Source organism: Schistocerca nitens, chromosome 6, assembly GCF_023898315.1.
Source record: "Schistocerca nitens isolate TAMUIC-IGC-003100 chromosome 6, iqSchNite1.1, whole genome shotgun sequence".
Classification (NCBI taxonomy): domain Eukaryota; kingdom Metazoa; phylum Arthropoda; class Insecta; order Orthoptera; family Acrididae; genus Schistocerca; species Schistocerca nitens.
In genome coordinates this window covers 554,446,336-554,464,490 of record NC_064619.1, presented here as the reverse complement: position 1 = coordinate 554,464,490, position 18,155 = coordinate 554,446,336, and the positions used below count along the sequence as shown (strand labels likewise).

Genomic DNA, 18,155 nt, shown 5'->3' with positions numbered 1-18,155 from the left:
AAGCGCTTTCGAGACTTCTTATTGTCATCTAAGATAAGTACATACTTCCTGTATTACACAATTTCGACACCTTTCGCAGAGAGATAAAACGGCAGTATCGTCATGACAGCAGTCCTGTCCGATCTACTTGAGTGATGAAGATAACAGTACGGCGAGAGCAAGTAGGCGTGTTATAAATGCGACCAGCTCATTCGCTGAGACGTGAGACCCGCTATGGCAGGCATCCAGGTGGCCGTGCTGTGCCTGCTGCTGGCTGCGCAGCTGCAGCTGGTGACGCCACGTGCGGTGCGGCTGCGAACGCGAGCCCACGGCCGCATCATAGGCGGCTCCGAAGCCAGCATCGAGGACTACCCGTGGATGCTGGCCCTGAAGTATGCCGGTAGCCAACAGTGCGGCGCCTCCATAATCGGAACCGAGTGGGTCCTGACTGCCGCCCACTGCGTCAGCTACTACAGAGCGCCGTACCAGTCGCTGTACAGCGTGCGCGCCGGGTCCTCCGACCGTAGCAGTGGGGGCGTCGTGCTGGACGTGGCCGAGGTCTACGTACACGAACAGCACGACAGCATTTCTGGCGACTACGACATTGCAGTCATGCGGGTGAGTGGTCAGTGGCAAAACGTGCGTTACAGCAGTTAGACAGAACTGGGTATAGCGGTAATATGGCCAACTTGCTTGCGGGCACCCACCAATCTGCTGCTCATACATCGACCGCTTCAACACATTTATCCATTTCTGTTTAAGAAACTCTTCTGTTTCTCCCTTTGTTTGATTTTTATTTTGTATATTGCGGCAGGGGAGTGTCATAGGACCGTTGCTATTCACAATGTACATAAATGACCTTGTGGATGACATCGGAAGTTCACTGAGGCTTTTTGCGGATGATGCTGTGGTATATCGAGAGGTTGTAACAATGGAAAATTGTACTGAAATGCAAGAGGAACTGCAGCGAATTGATTCATGGTGCAGGGAATGGCAAATGAATCTCAATGTAGACAAGTGTATTGTGCTGCGAATACATAGAAAGATAGATCCCTTATCATTTAGCTACAAAATAGCAGGTCAGCAACTGGAAGCAGTTAATTCCAAAAATTATCTGGGAGTACGCATTAGGAGTGATTTAAAATGGAATGATCATATAAAGTTGATCGTTGGTAAAGCAGATGCCAGACTGAGATTCATTGGAAGAATCCTAAGGAAATGCAATCCGAAAACTAACGAAGTATGTTACAGTACGCTTGTTCGCCCACTGCTTGAATACTGCTCAGCAGTGTGGAATCCGTACCAGATAGGGTTGATAGAAGAGATAGAGAAGATCCAACGGAGAGCAGCGCGCTTCGTTACAGGATCATTTAGTAATCGCGAAAGTATTACGGAGATGATAGATAAACTCCAGTGGAAGACTCTGCAGGAGAGACGCTCAGTAGCTCGGTAAGGGCTTTTGTTGAAGTTTCGAGAACATACCTTCACCGAAGAGCCAAGCAGTATATTGCTTCCTCCTAGGTATATCTCGCGAAGAGGCCATGAGGATAAAATCAGAGAGATTAGGGCACACACAGCAGCATACCGACAATCCTTCTTTCCACGAACAATACGAGACTGGAATAGAAGGGAGAACCGATAGAGGCACTCAAGGTACCCTCCGCCACACACCGCCAAGTGGCTTGCGGAGTATGGGTGTAGATGTAGATGAAATGGTTCAAATGGCTCTGAGCACTTTGGGACTTAACTTCTGAGGTCATCAGTCCCCTAGAACTTAGAACTACTTAAACCTAACTAACCTAAGTACATCACACACATCCATGCCCGAGGCAGGATTCGAACCTGCGACCGCAGCGGTCGCGCGGCTCCTCGGGCATGAATGTGTGTAATGTCCTTAGGTTGGTTAGGTTTAAGTGGTTCTAAGTTCTAGGAGATTGATGATCTCAGATGTTAAGTCCCATTGTGCTCAGAGCTCTTCGGACATGAGACACAGAGCGTAATTTTTGAATTTTTTATAGTCATATCAGACCTAACCCATCAGAAATCTTACCAAAATTAATTATTTTCTTTGAAATTTTTCGTGAAATTTAGAGTACAGTCTTTGCTTATCTTTGCCAATGTCTAGCTAAGAATTCATAATGAAATTAAGTATTCTCCTCTGCGTCTGCTAATTTTACTGAAATAGAAATAGATTAAGGTTATTTCCTGTTATTACTTTTCTTTCTCCCGCCCTGTAAGCGGGCTGCTGAATTATTTAATTTCTATGCTCGTTGCATCGGCAGCTCCCGACAACAATCGTTCTGCTCCGCGTCAAAAAAATCTAAATTTGATAAAGTAGGTATAATGTCTGGGCAAGTTATTTACAAACTTAATAGCACACTTTGTCATATATGATTTTACTCTAAAACATAACTTTCTTACGATACACACCTTTTTTCACAGGATCTTGCCCGTAATGGCGGCTAAACGTTTCAACAGACAAAACACGACTTCTCTAGGTATAGATACAGCGCTATGTGCATCTGCACTAGTCGCTAAGTCAAGAAGAACAGAGAAATCATTGCCCTTAATTCGGTTATATATGTAAAACCAATGTAATTTATCATTTCAGCTTCAGCGACCAATTAATTGTCTACGTCAGTCTCCATCTCTGCCTGCCGCTACGATCAATTTTACATTTTTGCCTTTACGTTTCACCAAAAAAATCAAGAAGGATTGTAAATGACGTTAAGGACAATCTATCATGTTTTCATACATTCTTTATTCAGGAGACGTTATAAAATGTGCTCCACTGCCTCTTGTAATGAATCAACTGAGCGTTTCTGATCTTCAACAACTACATGTGTCCAAAATGTCTTTAGTGGCGGTCACAAACGCCTACATTTCCTATTGGTATCATAAGTTAATACCGACTGAGGTGCATTCCATAGTTCCCTTACCGGCAGCCCATGTGATACCTGGGCTGTTGTGAAGTACTTTTAAGCTGATCATCTGAAATTCTCAGTAGCAGCGCCACAAAACGTTTAATGGTATTATATCGCAAAACAGAGGAACCAACACCACAATTTAGTAGGAGGTCCTCAATGTAAATTGCTTTTTCTGAAACAAACAATTTGTCGATAGAGATACCATGCTTACATGATAGCAGAATTATTTATGAAAGTAGATTGAAAGCATTTCTCCTAAAATGGTATTACATTTACAGAATCGTAATATATTATATGCTGCGTATGCAGTACTATGGCTACATTTTGTTAAAAAAGTGTTACTAAAGGACAGCAGAACAGAAAACACAAACGCCTTACGAATAATGGGGAAGCAATTGATTGTATTTCCTTTGCAGATGTGTCACCCAATCTTGAATCATTTACAGTAATGTTGCTTGATTGATAACAACCCACACATACGTATTTCGTCTACAGTGAAATTTATACACGTGATCATGTACAGTTAAATTACAACCGTTAGGTCAACACACGTTATTGTGAGACAAGTACGTAATTTTATGACACTTGAATTTTCCTTAACGGTACGAATTTAAGTTTCACTTGATGTTAGTGAAGGTGAACATTAAACGATGACTTAAAACCTGACATGACACTATGTAACACACCTTAGTATTATTTGTCTAAAGGAGATTATTTGTATTGATGCTCTGCAACAATGAAATGTCCTTTGATAGTCAACAGTGTCTGATTGCAGTGATGTGCGGTCGGCAGCTTCCTACCTGAGACAACTGCTGCAAGATCTCTGGTGCTCGCCAGTCCGTGAGGATGCACAATAAGTAAAGTCATACTCGTCCTAAAGGAGAACCGTACAAGGCCAATACAGTTATTTTAATATCAAGAACGCTGATTTCAAGAAAATAACAACGGACGGGCATTCGAGCACCAACCCCAGGACGTGGTTCGCCCGCTTATTTTTTACTTCACCAAACTAAACCGTTTAGGAGTTAGACCCTGTCACAGATTCCATTGCAGTTTTGAGCTTACCAGACCAGACAATTGTCAGGTCCCTTCCTCAACTGTCTATTCACAGATAATAACTTTCCTAAGGAGCCAAAGCTTCCCAAATTGCAACGAAGTTACATACACACATGGAATTAAGATTACACAATAAATAACAACCTTGATTCTACGTAACGCATTACACTGTACCTGTATATACAAAATGATTACCATCCCAAATAAGCCAAGTTAACAGGGAACAGAAAAACAAAAAACAGAAAAAAAATAAAATATATACTGACTTCATTAATGTTTTACAGAACTCTAAACGACTGGTAGTAGCAGGTATATTGTGCAATAACATAAGCCGAATAAGCCCGTTGCAATACGATTCTTAGTATCTGATACTGGCTTTATATGTTATCACAACATAGTTTCAGTTTAGTGCCAGAAATACATAGGAAATATTTCCAGGTATCTTTTTGAAGCCCTTTTGATATGCCATCAGATCCTTGTTAGGCGTACTACTTTTCTTCACCATACATTCATTTCAGACAGCATCTTGTATTGCTTTACACTGATCTGCATATAAACTACCAAGGAACTCCTCTTTCTTACTACGACCTACTTGCAAGTAACTCTTCTTGAGTACGCGATCACATAACTCAAAATGTGTTTTCTTTAATGCCAACACCACCGACGGAAATGTAGATGTCACCTCCCAGCTCTTTTGTTTACCTATCGTCTTTCTTCGTAGTAGATTTGCCGTAAGTCTGTCGTCGATTCCTACCCACTAATACTCTTTACTTTTTCACAACCTCGAAAGAGCTTTCTTCGTAATGTTAACACAACACTGACTGTCGACACTGCAAGAAAGCTGACTTGCAAATAACCACTCGCTACTTTAAACTGGATGAGAGGGGCTGCGGGCACACGCATCAAGGAAACACTGTCCTGACCTCTAGCATTGAGATAAACAAACAAAAACATGGTACAATATTCTACATAACCCACTGATTAATTCAGGAACAATTTCCCGTAAACGGCACATATACCTACGGTCACTTCCTCAGGAAAATATCTCAGTTGTTCTTATCAATACAAATTTTTAGCTCATAAAGTGATATAAAATGTTTCCAGAATCAGATTTTCACTCTGCAGCGGAGTGAGTGCTGATATGAATCTTCCTGGCAGATTAAAACTGTGTGCTTGACCGAGACTCGAAATCGGGACCTTTGCTTTTCGCGGGCAAGTGCTCTACCATCTGAGCTACCGAAGCACGAGTCACGCCCGGTCCCCACAGCTTTACTTCTGCCAGTATCTCGTCTCCTACCTTCCAAACTTTACTGAAGCTCTCCTGCTTCGAGTTCGAGTCTCGGTCGGGCACACAGTTTTAATCTGCCAGGAAGTTTGATATAAAATGTGTTATTATGCTGATGTGTAATCACTGATGTTCCCCATCATATGTTACGATGTTTGGAAACATATAATATTCAAGAGAAGTTACTCCCACACAAACAACATCATATTCAATTTTCGTTACGATTCACATGTAGAAACAAATAGTTTCTACCATTTGCGTTTCGTATCGTTTACTGTAGTATACACTAAGGTGACAAAGACCATAGGGAACCTCCTAATATCGTGCCGGCCCCCCTTATTCCCAGCAACTCGCTGTGGCTTGGACTCAAGTCTTTGGAAGTCCCCTGCAGAAATACTGAGCCATGCTGCCTCCGCAGCCGTCCGTAATAGCGAAAGAGTTGCTGGTGCAGGATTTTGTGCACGAAATGACTTCTCGGTTATGTCCTATAAATTTCTATGGGACTGATGTTGGTTGATCTGGGTGGCCAAATAATTAGCTCGAATTGGTTGGTCGGTTGGTTGGTTGGTTGAATTGGAGGGAGGAGACCAAACAGCGAGGTCATCGGTCCCATCAGGTAAAGGATGAGAAAAGAAATCGGGTGACCCGTTCAAAGGAACCATCCCGACATTTGTCTGACGCAATTTAGTGAAATCACAGACAACGTAAATCAGGATGGTCGCGCGGGGGTGTGAACCTTTGTCCTCCCGAATGAGAGGCTAGTGTGCTAACCAATGCGTCACTTCGCTCAGTCGCTCGAATTATCCAGAATGATCTTCAGTTCAATCGCGAACAATTATGGCCCGGGGTGCCAGGGCGCAATGTCGTCCTTGAATATTCCACCGTTGTTCGGGAACATGAAGTCCATCAGTGGCTGCAAATGGTCTCCGAGTATATGAACATAAACATTTCTAATCAATGATCGGTTCGATTGAACCACCGGACCCAGACCATTCCATGTTAACAAAGCCCACACCATTATGGAGCCACCACCAGCTTCAGCAGTGCCTTGTTGACAATTCGGGTCCATGGTTTCATGGGATTTGAGCCAAAATCGAACCCTACCGTCGGCTCCCACCAACTGAAATCTAAATTGATTTTACCAAGCCACGGTCTTACAGTCGTGAAGAGTCCTACCGATATGGTCACGAGCCCAGGAGAGGTACGTCCCACACTGATTTGTGCGGTTATTCCTAGCTCCTTGTGTGTTTGCAATGACAGCTCTACGCAAATGCTCTTTTCTCTGTCGTTAAGTGAAGGACTCTTAGCGATGTGAATCTCGGAGTTCGAAATCCCTAACGGTTTCCGAACTGGAATGTCTCTTGCGTCTAGTTCCACTTTCGACTTCAGGTTCACAGTCTGTTACCTCAAGCCGGAAACGAGCATCACCTGAATGCAGACGACAGCTTTACCCTTTTGTACCTTGTATACGAGGTTTTACCGCCATCTGTAGATGTGCATATCGCTATTCCACGTCTTTCTGCCACCTAAATGTTCATACAGTGTCATACAGCTATACTGTTTCACATTGTTGCAAGCTTTCTTTAAACCTAGAAATTTTACAAAAATATGGTTGTCTTCCCTCAGTCTATCTGACTTTTATTTTTCAGGTGAATGGTTCATTTCCACTGGGCCCCAACGTGGCAATTGTGAACCTTCCAGAGGATGGATACGACCCGGCAGCCGGAGTCGCAGTCACAGTGACCGGCTGGGGAACAACTGAAACGACCGAAACCAGAATCTTGAGAAAAGTGGACATCGTCGTCAGGGACCGGTCCGCGTGTAACTTCCCGTCCACGGGACGTGAAGTGACGCCACGCATGCTGTGCGCTGGAGAGTCGGGCGAGAGCGTGTGCTACGGGGACTCTGGTGGTCCTCTGGTGAGCGGCAGCACGCAGCTGGGTATCGCGTCGTGGATAAGTGGCTATTGCCTCCGTGGGGGCGGCGTCTACGCCAACGTGGGAAATTTGCGCTCCTGGATTACTGGGGTCACTGGCATCTGACAGCCATAGCGGACCAATCCAAACTACACTATGCGAAGCTGTACGTCCTGAGTTTTTCTCTAACCAACACAAGTGAAATGAAACAACGCTTCTCAATAAACCAAACCTTTGACAAATTTATTACATTGAGAAATAAACGAATAATAACCATTCTCGCTATACACTGGCGTTAATGAATTACGTTTATTTGCGGAGCAGTTCATGAGTCTGTTTCGAACCTAATATATCTTGTTATTATTATTATTATTATCACCATATGCATCAATTACAGTAATACACATTTAGCAGAACAAAGAAATATATATATAAAAATGAACATGTGAAATTATATACAGTATACCAGTTTTAAATGGCTCAGACTACATTCGGATGTTGATGGACTCGATCCAGCAGAGTGCCTCGTGGGATGCTTGATGGAGCTTCTCAATGCCACCAGGGAAGCGTCTGATAGGACATTCATTCACAATGTGGCTCATCGTTTGGGTGTCACCACAGTCACACACACTGTCACTTGAAAAGCCCCACTTGTGCATGTTGTATATGCACCTACCCTCTTCAGTCCGATATCTGTTTAACTGCACCCACACCTCCCTTGGTTGGTGGAAGGCTGGAACTGGAACTGATGGATTGTCTACAATTTCGTGGTTTCTGGTTCTTGTAGCTTGCCACTCACGTTTCCACTCTGCGTCCTGGTCGAATCCTGTGGATAGCATTTCGACTCCCATTTCATATGCTGGTCTTTTAGATTGCAAGCGTTTCATGGGCAGTGAGAGTATATTGTCACGAAGAGGGATCGAGTTGTTTTCAGAAACTTGCTGACAGAGGTTGTAAAGTGCAGCCGGAGGTCTGGTGGACAGATGTTTGAAAGCACTGGTAGCCAGCAACTAGCTGTAGACCGGACTGTACCACTAATTGCTCTTATAGCTAAGTTCAGTTGGACATCTACTTACACTCAGTAGGCGCTTCGGGGCCAAACTGGTGCACAGTATTCTGCCGCAGAGTATACCAGCGCTAGGGATGATCCTCGGACGACTGATGTGGTTGCTCCTCATGTACTGCCTGCTAGCTTACTCACAAGGTCCACTCGTGTTTGTATCTCCTTGACCAAGTTGGAAAGGTGTTTTTTCTATGTTAAAGTTCTGTCCAGAGTGACTCCAAGGTATTTTGGGCTTTCGTTGTATCTGACTGTGCCAAGAGGGCCAAACTGTGGACTGACCTTTGCTGATGAAAGGCGATTAGAGAGGTGGAACAGGCTTTGTACTTTACTAACATGAAAATTTAAAAGACTAGGATGCTCATAACTTGCCCGTTATTTCACTTTCAAATTTTGTTACAATCACAGTGCAGTGTGACCCAGATAGTGTCATGTATCGACACCACAACAAGGGCATCATAGAAGATAAATAGCTGGTTCCTGTAAGATGGAGATAGCAGTTGCATGGTATCTAGCGTACATAATCATGCACGCCTTCTGAGCCACAGCTCCAGCAGCTCTGTAGTTGGAGCGCCACCTGCTGCGGCAGTACAGGATGGCCGGCGGCTGCGACTCAGCCCATTCGCGCTCGGAGCCATTTCGCAACGTGATGCTATGCAGACGCTATGCTCCGTCTTCTCCGTTTGTACTTTCGTACAGATAGACTTCTCCTCGTGGACACTGTGACAGCTGGACTCTGTTTCTTGCTTATTCATTTCTACATTCGGAGAAACACAAGTTAATAAATCTTCTGTTTGCTATGCTACTAGTTCAATAATAATTTCTGACACTGTCCAGCTGACCTATGATAAAAGTTGCCACACCACTCTGTAGCTCAAATGGCTCAAATGGCTCTAAGCACTATGGGACTAAATATCCGAGGTCATCAGTCCCCTAGACTTAGAACTACTTATACCTAACTACCTTAGGACATCACACACATATATGCCAGAGGCAGAATTCGAAACTGCGACCGTAGCAGCCGCGCGGTCCCGGACTGAAGCGCCACCGCGGCCGGCACTCTGTAGCCTACCTCTGCTTACTACGGTGTCTATGGCGTCGTCCTCAACAAATCAGAGGGGTGCTGCACTTATGGAGAGTGCCCTAGCAACAAGGAGTCGTATGGATCCTGGCACCAGAAACCGAGAGAGTCTCCAAAAAAGGGAACGTCTCTACAGTAAGTTGGGACTGGGACGTTTTGCAATATTTAATGACTATGTCAGCGAATTCGCGGCGCATTTTTAGCACGTCAGGGTGTAGCTGTTGTTACAAGTAGTGACAGGAAGGCTACAAAACTGTTAACTATTGAAATCTGATTTCGCAGGACAGAGCGGATCAGGTTATGGTAGTGGGAAAGCGCCAAGATCAGTTACTGTTAGTTGCACAAACCACACAAACTTAATTTTCCTAAAAACACTTATCACACATGCCCTTAACAGGATTCAAAAACAAATCGGCTGAAAGCCCAAACACAAGTTATTAAAATTGTTTTAAGGAATACACGCGGTTGAAGGCCTTACTTAAAAAAAGAATTTTATGTAAATACACGGCTGAAAGCCAAACACTAGACATAGAAGAACTGAGGCTTAAGGCCTGGATAACAACAATTTCCTATAGAGAAGAAAATTTGAAAGGTATTAAACAAGTGAACTTTCAAATTTTAACTTAAGATGGCTGAAGGCCTTATTTTAAAATTAATACAAACTAAATTAGTAGGCAGCTGAAGGCCTCGCACAGTACTTGGGACAAAAATCACAATCTAAAGACTATAGTACAATGGTGTTCGGAAGGATTCCAAGATTCGGCTTGAGGAGGTAACTCTAATGTAAGGTTAGGTGAGATAGGCAGCCAAGAATAAGATTAAGTAATCAGATGGCAACCAGACCCAGGGACGGCTGAAGGACCGACCAACAACCTAATCAATTCCCTTCCGCCCGATCAACGGTACGACAACAGAAAATATCAGCCGAGGAATGAGATACCAGCAACACTACGTCTCCAAAATTTGCGTCTAAATACAGCCAAGGCACAATAACCACTTAAAAATAAAAACAAACACCAAAGGCTGTGAAACTACACGCCGTGCCGGTCAGCGTCAACACGGCGAGGAAACCCACAATCGCTGCTCTGTCCCAACCGACCGACTGCCTACTCCAGGACGCAGACAGCATTCATAACTGCTCAGTAGAAATCACAGAAGCAACACACCATTCCACGTAAACACTTGCACCAAGAACTCCGACAATCCCAAAACCAATCACTGTGGAACAACAAGGAGAAACCACAAGTCGACACACATAGAGCTTCCATAAGCGGTCGGCGACCAAATACATGGGCGAGACATGGCTATCCGGAGCTCGCTGGCCGGAGTCGCCGTGCGGTTCTGGGCGCTACAGTCTGGCACCGAGCGACCGCTACGGTCGCAGGTTCGAATCCTGCCTCGAGCATGGATGTGTGTGATGTCCTTAGGTTAGATAGGGTTAATTAGTTCTAAGTTCTAGGCGACTGATGACCTCAGCAGTTAAGTCGCATAGTGCTCAGAGCCATTTGAACTATTTTTCTTTTTGTCCGGAGCTCATTGCAGCTCCACCCCAACTCCCTTGATGTCCGTTCGGAACTCGGAGACGCGGCGACCCGGGCACACTCCCTCGGACCCAACCATGCAGATGAAACACTTGCCCATTGGGCACCAGACATCTCTGCACAAGGAAGGAACCGACCCGAGTCCGGCAAGCTGACCTACTGACGAGGCCCAGAAACGGTCAAAACACTAAATACACATCGCCCGCTGAGACGACCGACCGAACAACCAACCAACGGTCGTTCCCGCTCGAATCTCCTTCCATCGGACAGCGCATGTGTATCTCAAGCGGTCGGCGAGTACCGGCTGTCCGGACCTCACAGGCGCTACGTCCCGACTGAAACCCCGACATACGACGAGCCGGAAATACTAGCGGTCGCTTCAAAGATAATACGACAGTGCTCTTATCGATACGCGGTGCTGCTGCCACTCACGGGCAGGCTAGCCAGCGACTTAGTGAGGCCAGTACATCGAATAAGAAACGAGGCGATAGTTCCGCAAAGACAAGCTGTCAAGCAATAAACGGCGTGAACACGAGCCGCGCACCGCTCAAATATGAAACATTTCATCTAGGATGGAGTCTTCTGTGATAAATATAGCGCGCTCCATCTTACGTACCCCAGTGCTTGATAGGTCAGAAGTGTTACAGCCTGAGCTCCAGGTAGGCTTCGTAACCAGTGGAGGGATATGTGAGCTAACCACTGACCTAATTCTGCAGTTGGGTGTTTTAACAGTGCTGCAGCAGAATCTTGAGTTGTGGGTCGCTCCTCTTGTGTTGATACGTGTTAAGAATTTTTTGCGCTACCTACTGGCGTTAACCAATTTTTTTTCTCCAGCTGAGTACGCCACCACCGGTCACAAAGCATTCAGCCAGAGTGATTACAAAAGGGGAATGTAACATAGTCATAATTAGACAATATCTGGAAAATCTGATATTCAGGAGTGTACGTCTAATCCATCTAAGCTTTTCAAGACATTGTCTACGTCTGTTTATGTTCCGTTCTACGTTTTGCCATTGTTGCATTTGGTATGTTAGTCTTCAACGGGAAATGCGCATTTCTGAACCAACAGTTGTTATAATTATTATTCCAGTTGATGATGGCTGAAACAACAGTAACTCGTCAAGAATACAAAAAATTTACACAGCTGTTGGGATATAGAAATGCAATTCTATAAATATCTCACAGAAGTAGCCAGTTACACGAAAACTTTTTAATTGAATATTAGAGCTCCCACCTTAGTCGATAGCATCATTCCTATGGCGTCATACATTCAGGCTGGCGCAGGCATTGGTTGAATCTATGGGTAAGCTACTACAGATTCACTTAAGAACATCATGTTCTAAGCTGATCTACAAGCCGTCAACTAAACCACATGTTTGTGACCTTCGACCTGGATCCGCCGAGGCAAGACGGCCCAGGAGGAGAAAAGGGGGAGAGTAGAGGGGGCAATCACCTGACTCGCCAGTCACTCTAGCAGAGACTAAGAATGTGCTCTTCGCGCCAGCGTCACAGAGTGGTGGCAGTACTTGCTGGCGCCTGGCTCGTCCTTACTCCATCAAAATGTCGGAGCGTCCTGCGTCATCAAGATCGTCGCTGCCTCGGCACACGTCACCCACTGACTGCCAGCTCCGATCACCATGTGGTGCGGTATCGACTTAAGTACTGTATGGAACCACCAAGTATTAAAGAATGATGCTGTTACGTAAGCTTTCTCGACTCAGAACTTGTAAGATAGATTCCTGCAACTAGCCATAACCTACAAACCTGTGGCAGAGGAGTCTCACTGTAACAGAGGAGGTCACTAATTTTGTTCTAAGATTTTTAATTCTATTCTACACTCCTGGAAATTGAAATAAGAACACCGTGAATTCATTGTCCCAGGAAGGGGAAACTTTATTGACACATTCCTGGGGTCAGATACATCACATGATCACACTGACAGAACCACAGGCACATAGACACAGGCAACAGAGCATGCACAATGTCGGCACTAGTACAGTGTATATCCACCTTTCGCAGCAATGCAGGCTGCTATTCTCCCATGGAGACGATCGTAGAGATGCTGGATGTAGTCCTGTGGAACTGCTTGCCATGCCATTTCCACCTGGCGCCTCAGTTGGACCAGCGTTCGTGCTGGACGTGCAGACCGCGTGAGACGACGCTTCATCCAGTCCCAAACATGCTCAATGGGGGACAGATCCGGATATCTTGCTGGCCAGGGTAGTTGACTTACACCTTCTAGAGCACGTTGGGTGGCACGGGATACATGCGGACGTGCATTGTCCCGTTGGAACAGCAAGTTCCCTTGCCGGTCTAGGAATGGTAGAACGATGGGTTCGATGACGGTTAGGATGTACCGTGCACTATTCAGTGTCCCCTCGACGATCACCAGTGGTGTACGGCCAGTGTAGGAGATCGCTCCCCACACCATGATGCCGGGTGTTGGCCCTGTGTGCCTCGGCCGTATGCAGTCCTGATTGTTGCGCTCACCTGCACGGCGCCAAACACGCATACGACCATCATTGGCACCAAGGCAGAAGCGACTCTCATCGCTGAAGACGACACGTCTCCATTCGTCCCTCCATTCACGCCTGTCGCGACACCACTGGAGGCGGGCTGCACGATGTTGGGGCGTGAGCGGAAGACGGCCTAACGGTGTGCGGGACCGTAGCCCAGCTTCATGGAGACGGTTGCGAATGGTCCTCGCCGATACCCCAGGAGCAACAGTGTTCCTAATTTGCTGGGAAGTGGCGGTGCGGTCCCCTACGGCACTGCGTAGGATCCTACGGTCTTGGCGTGCATCCGTGCGTCGCTGCGGTCCGGTCCCAGGTCGACGGGCACGTGCACCTTCCACCGACCACTGGCGACAACATCGATGTACTGTGGAGACCTCACGCCCCACGTGTTGAGCAATTCGGCGGTACGTCCACCCGGCCTCCCGCATGCCCACTATACGCCCTCGCTCAAAGTCCGTCAACTGCACATACGGTTCACGTCCACGCTGTCGCGGTATGCTACCAGTGTTAAAGACTGCGATGGAGCTCCGTATGCCACGGCAAACTGGCTGACACTGACGGCGGCGGTGCACAAATGCTGCGCAGCTAGCGCCATTCGACGGCCAACACCGCGGTTCCTGGTGTGTCCGCTGTGCCGTGCGTGTGATCATTGCTTGTACAGCCCTCTCGCAGTGTCCGGAGCAAGTATGGTGGGTCTGACACACCGGTGTCAATGTGTTCTTTTTTCCATTTCCAGGAGTGTATATAACAAATATGTTTTACAGTTGGAGTGTGGTGCACTTCTAATGTTGTGTAACTAATTGCAGACTAAAGTTAACGTCCGCAGCTCGTGGTCGTGCGGTAGCTTTCTCGCTTCCCGCGCCCGGGTTCCCGGGTTCGATTCCCGGCGGGGTCAGGGATTCTCTCTGCCTCGTGATGACTGGGTGTTGTGTGATGTCCTTAGGTTAGTTAGGTTTAAGTAGTTCTAAGTTCTAGGGGACTGATGACCATAGCTTTTAAGTCCCATAGTGCTCAGAGCCATTTGAGCTAAAGTTAACATTAACAGTTCACTTTTAGAAAGAGTGATAGCTTCCAAGTGCTCTGCGACCTGCAAACTCTCAGTACAAATCATCGTCAAAAATAATTTTCGGTTAAGTTTGGGCATGTCACGACAGTGAGTCCTTCACCACTCCGGAAAATCTTCAGCATAACTACGCTCTCTCTGCCCCTGCCAATGATCGAATGAGATGAGTAATTCAACTGTGTGTGAGATCTTATGGGACTCAACTGCTAAGGTCATCAGTCCCTAAGCTTACCCACTACTTAACCTAAATTATCCTAAAGAGAAACACACACACCCACGCCCGAGGGAAGACTCGATCCTCCGCCGGGACCAGCCGCACAGTCCATGCCTGCAGCGCCTGAGACCTCTCGGCTAATCCCGCGCGGCAGATGAGTAGTTCACAGTTTCCTGCTGGCATTTTCATGTTTGCTCCTTGATCCGTAACGTCATAATAGCTTTGTACTTTTCCTGATCATCTACACATATACATCTACGTGATTACTCTGCTATTCACAGTGAAGTGCCTGGAAGGGGGTTCAATGAACCACCTTCGAGCTGTCTATTTACCGTTCCACGCCTGAACAGCGCGTGGTAGAAACGAGAACTTAATTTTTTTCTGTGCGAGCCCTGATTTCTCTTATTTTATGGTGATGATAGGGTCTCCTTATGTAGGTGGGAGCCAACAGAATGTTTCCGCAATCGGAGGAGAAAACTGGTGATTGAAATATCATGCGAAGATCCCGTCGCAACGAAAAATGCCTTTGTTTTAAAGATTGCCACTCCTATTCACGCATCATATCTGTGACACTGTCTCCCCTACTTCGCGATAATACAAAACGAGCTGCCCTTCTCTGTTCTTTTTCGATGTGATACGTCAGTCCCATCTGATGCGGATCCCACACCGCACAGCAGTTCTCCAGATTAGGGCGGACAAGCGTGGTGTTCGCATTCACTTTACTAGACCTGTTGCACCTTTTATGTATTATGCCAGTAAATCACAGTGTTTGATTTGCTCCACCCACAACAGTATCTATGTGATCGATCCAGTTTAGGTTATTTGTAATTCTAATCAATAAGTATTTAGTTGAATTTACAGAATTCAGATGTGTCTGACTCTAGCCGCCAGGGTAGCCGAGAGGGCTAACCCGCTGCTTCCTGGACTCGGGTACGCGCGCTAGCCCCGGATCGAATCTGCCCGGCGGATTAACGACGAGGGGCAGTGGGCTGGCCAGCCTGGATGTGGTTTTTAGGCGGTTTTCCACATCCCGCTTGGTGAATACCAGGCTGGTCCCCACGTTCCTCCTCAGTTACACTCGTCGCAGACATTTGAAACACGTCCGCACTATTTCACGATTTACACTAAACGCAGACACTGATTCTGTCCTGGGAGGGGGGGGGGGGGTATGGGGTGGCGGCAGGAAGGGCATCCGGCCATCCCTAAAACTAAAATTGCCAAATCCGTTGTAACCACCTCGACCCTGCTATCGCTGTGGGTCTATGGAGTAAGCAAAAGAAAGATTTGTGTGACTCTCTGCGTAATCGAAATTTAGCGGATACCTTTTACTACTCATGTGAATAACTTCTCACTTTCCTTTATTACCACTTTTCGCACCATACAGATACCTTATCTAAATCATTTTATAATTCGTTTTGGTCATCTCATGACTTTGCATGGCGGTAAATGACAGCATCATCTGCAAACAATCTGTCGGCTACTGAGATTGTCACCTATATCGTTAATATAGATCAGGTACAACAGAGGGCCCATAACACCTCCCTTGGGAACGCTGGATATTATTTTTGTTTTACTCGATGACTTTCCGTCTGTTACTGCGAACTGTGACCATTCTGACGAATCCAGTCGCACAACTGCGCCGATATTCCATAGGCACACAGTTTGGTTAGAAGACGCTTGTGACGAACGGTGTCGAAAGCCTTCTGGAAATCTAAAATTATGGAATCAATTTGACTTCCCCTGGTCGATATCACACATTACTTCATGAGTATAAAGAGCTAGTAGTGTTTCACAAGAAGGATATTTTCAGAATCCATGCTCGGCCGGTGTGGCCGAGCGGTTCTGGGCGCTTCAGTCTGGAACTGCGCGACCGCTACGGTCGCAGGTTCCTGCCTCGGACACGATAGATGGGAGGCACCAGATTTGGAGGAAAAGTTCATTTCTGATCCACCGCAGAGTGAAGCGCTGTGGGTGTAGCCTGAAATGCCAACGACTACATCACACAATTTTACATCTTATATGATGGCAGTGTCATTTTTCACATCGATGACGATTGAAGAAAACCCAATCAGGCATAAGATATTTAAAGGTTTTGTGTCGAAGAAGAAAACAGTGCTCCCCATTGTGTTCATAATGGCATTCAGGGGACATGTGCCTAAATTTTAGACTGATGAACAACAAATCGGTTTGTGGCAGGTATTCAGGAAGGCACCGCTTTGTGGACCATAAAAGTAGCCGAATGCTGTCTAGCACATGAGGAACACGAGTACTTGTTATTGGCAAAATATTGGTTGACTGTGTTGGAAAAGAGATTTTGCAAAGACGGATTCAATTCTGAAAATTAGCTGTTGTGCTAAAGGAGCCTGGGAAACTGCATCGAAAAATACCTACATAAGACGAGATATCGGGGCAGTCTAATTTGGTATAGCAATGTCTTGAGAGACCTAAAGGCAAAATCATAAATTACTATTCTGGAGAAACTACTAAATGTTTCTGATACTGATTCATATGTGTATAATATTCCAACAATCTTATATATGGAGATGTAGAAGCTTCTTCACAGAACCGCAGATATAATACTAATTCATTAATGATCACAATGTGGGCCAACCAAATAGCAAAAATAACCATAGTCATCAGAACAGGAACAGGGACGCTCTTAGAAGTGGTGATAATCACAGGAGGAATAACGACAATGGTCAGTTTAATCAACAGAAGTATAAAAGACAAGATAATAAACTGAGTCCTGGGTACTCCAACCAGAATAACAACAATTATCAACGTCAGTATCTGTCTGTTGGGTACAACCATAATTGGAACTGGCATAATCCAGATGAGAAAAAGAACACAACGAACAGTGGACGACGACTGTCTGACTTTAATCAGGAAAACTAAACTCGTCCACATTTAACCCCAAACAGATGGTCACGGAATAAAGCGGCACAAACATTACATTTTAACTCACTTGAAAGTTACTGAAGCAACTGTCGTTTGCATCACTGACTCTTAAGGTTTTTATTAACCAGTGGAAATAGTGAAAGTGATTCTCAGCTAGCACTCTCGAGAATTATAGAATGTAGCACACAAAACAGACTAAGTTTCAGTCAGTTCAGAAATTGTTACTACACAAACAGTAACATCCCATTCCGGTAATTCCTTTCTCTTATAGCAATGCAGTTCTAAAAATTTCCTAGTCTACCAACCACTGTAGTGGCCACAGCCATGTGTTCAGCCTGTGTGGATGTGCTGTGCGGTGCTCCGTTGTAGTGTTGAATGGTTACGTAAGCAAGACGTGTTACTGTACGTGTACGTCGTGTTCCTTCTGCAACGACCGAACTTGTATTAATACACCTTGTCCATCCAGTTTGCTTATGGTTGAAGCGGCGTTTCCTCTTCGTACCTGTAAATTATGTCCATGGATTCGACCAGAAAAAATAGTTCGAGGCATGTCTTTGACAAGACTACAAGACAAGTGCAATTTATAGGGTTGGAAATTCGTAAATGGCTGCATAAAAAT

The 18,155-nt window shown here is 45.5% G+C and overlaps 1 protein-coding gene across 1 annotated transcript; it reads left to right on the top strand.

Annotated features, from left to right (window-relative positions):
* Window positions 1-184: 184 nt before the first annotated feature.
* On the top strand, window positions 185-7,439 carry LOC126262701 (trypsin-7-like). Its single transcript, XM_049959480.1, has 2 exons — window positions 185-597; window positions 6,897-7,439. The coding sequence occupies exons 1-2, from the start codon at window positions 214-216 to the stop codon at window positions 7,287-7,289; spliced, it is 777 nt and encodes a 258-aa protein (XP_049815437.1). The 5' UTR covers window positions 185-213; the 3' UTR covers window positions 7,290-7,439.
* The last annotated feature ends 10,716 nt before the right edge of the window (window positions 7,440-18,155 follow it).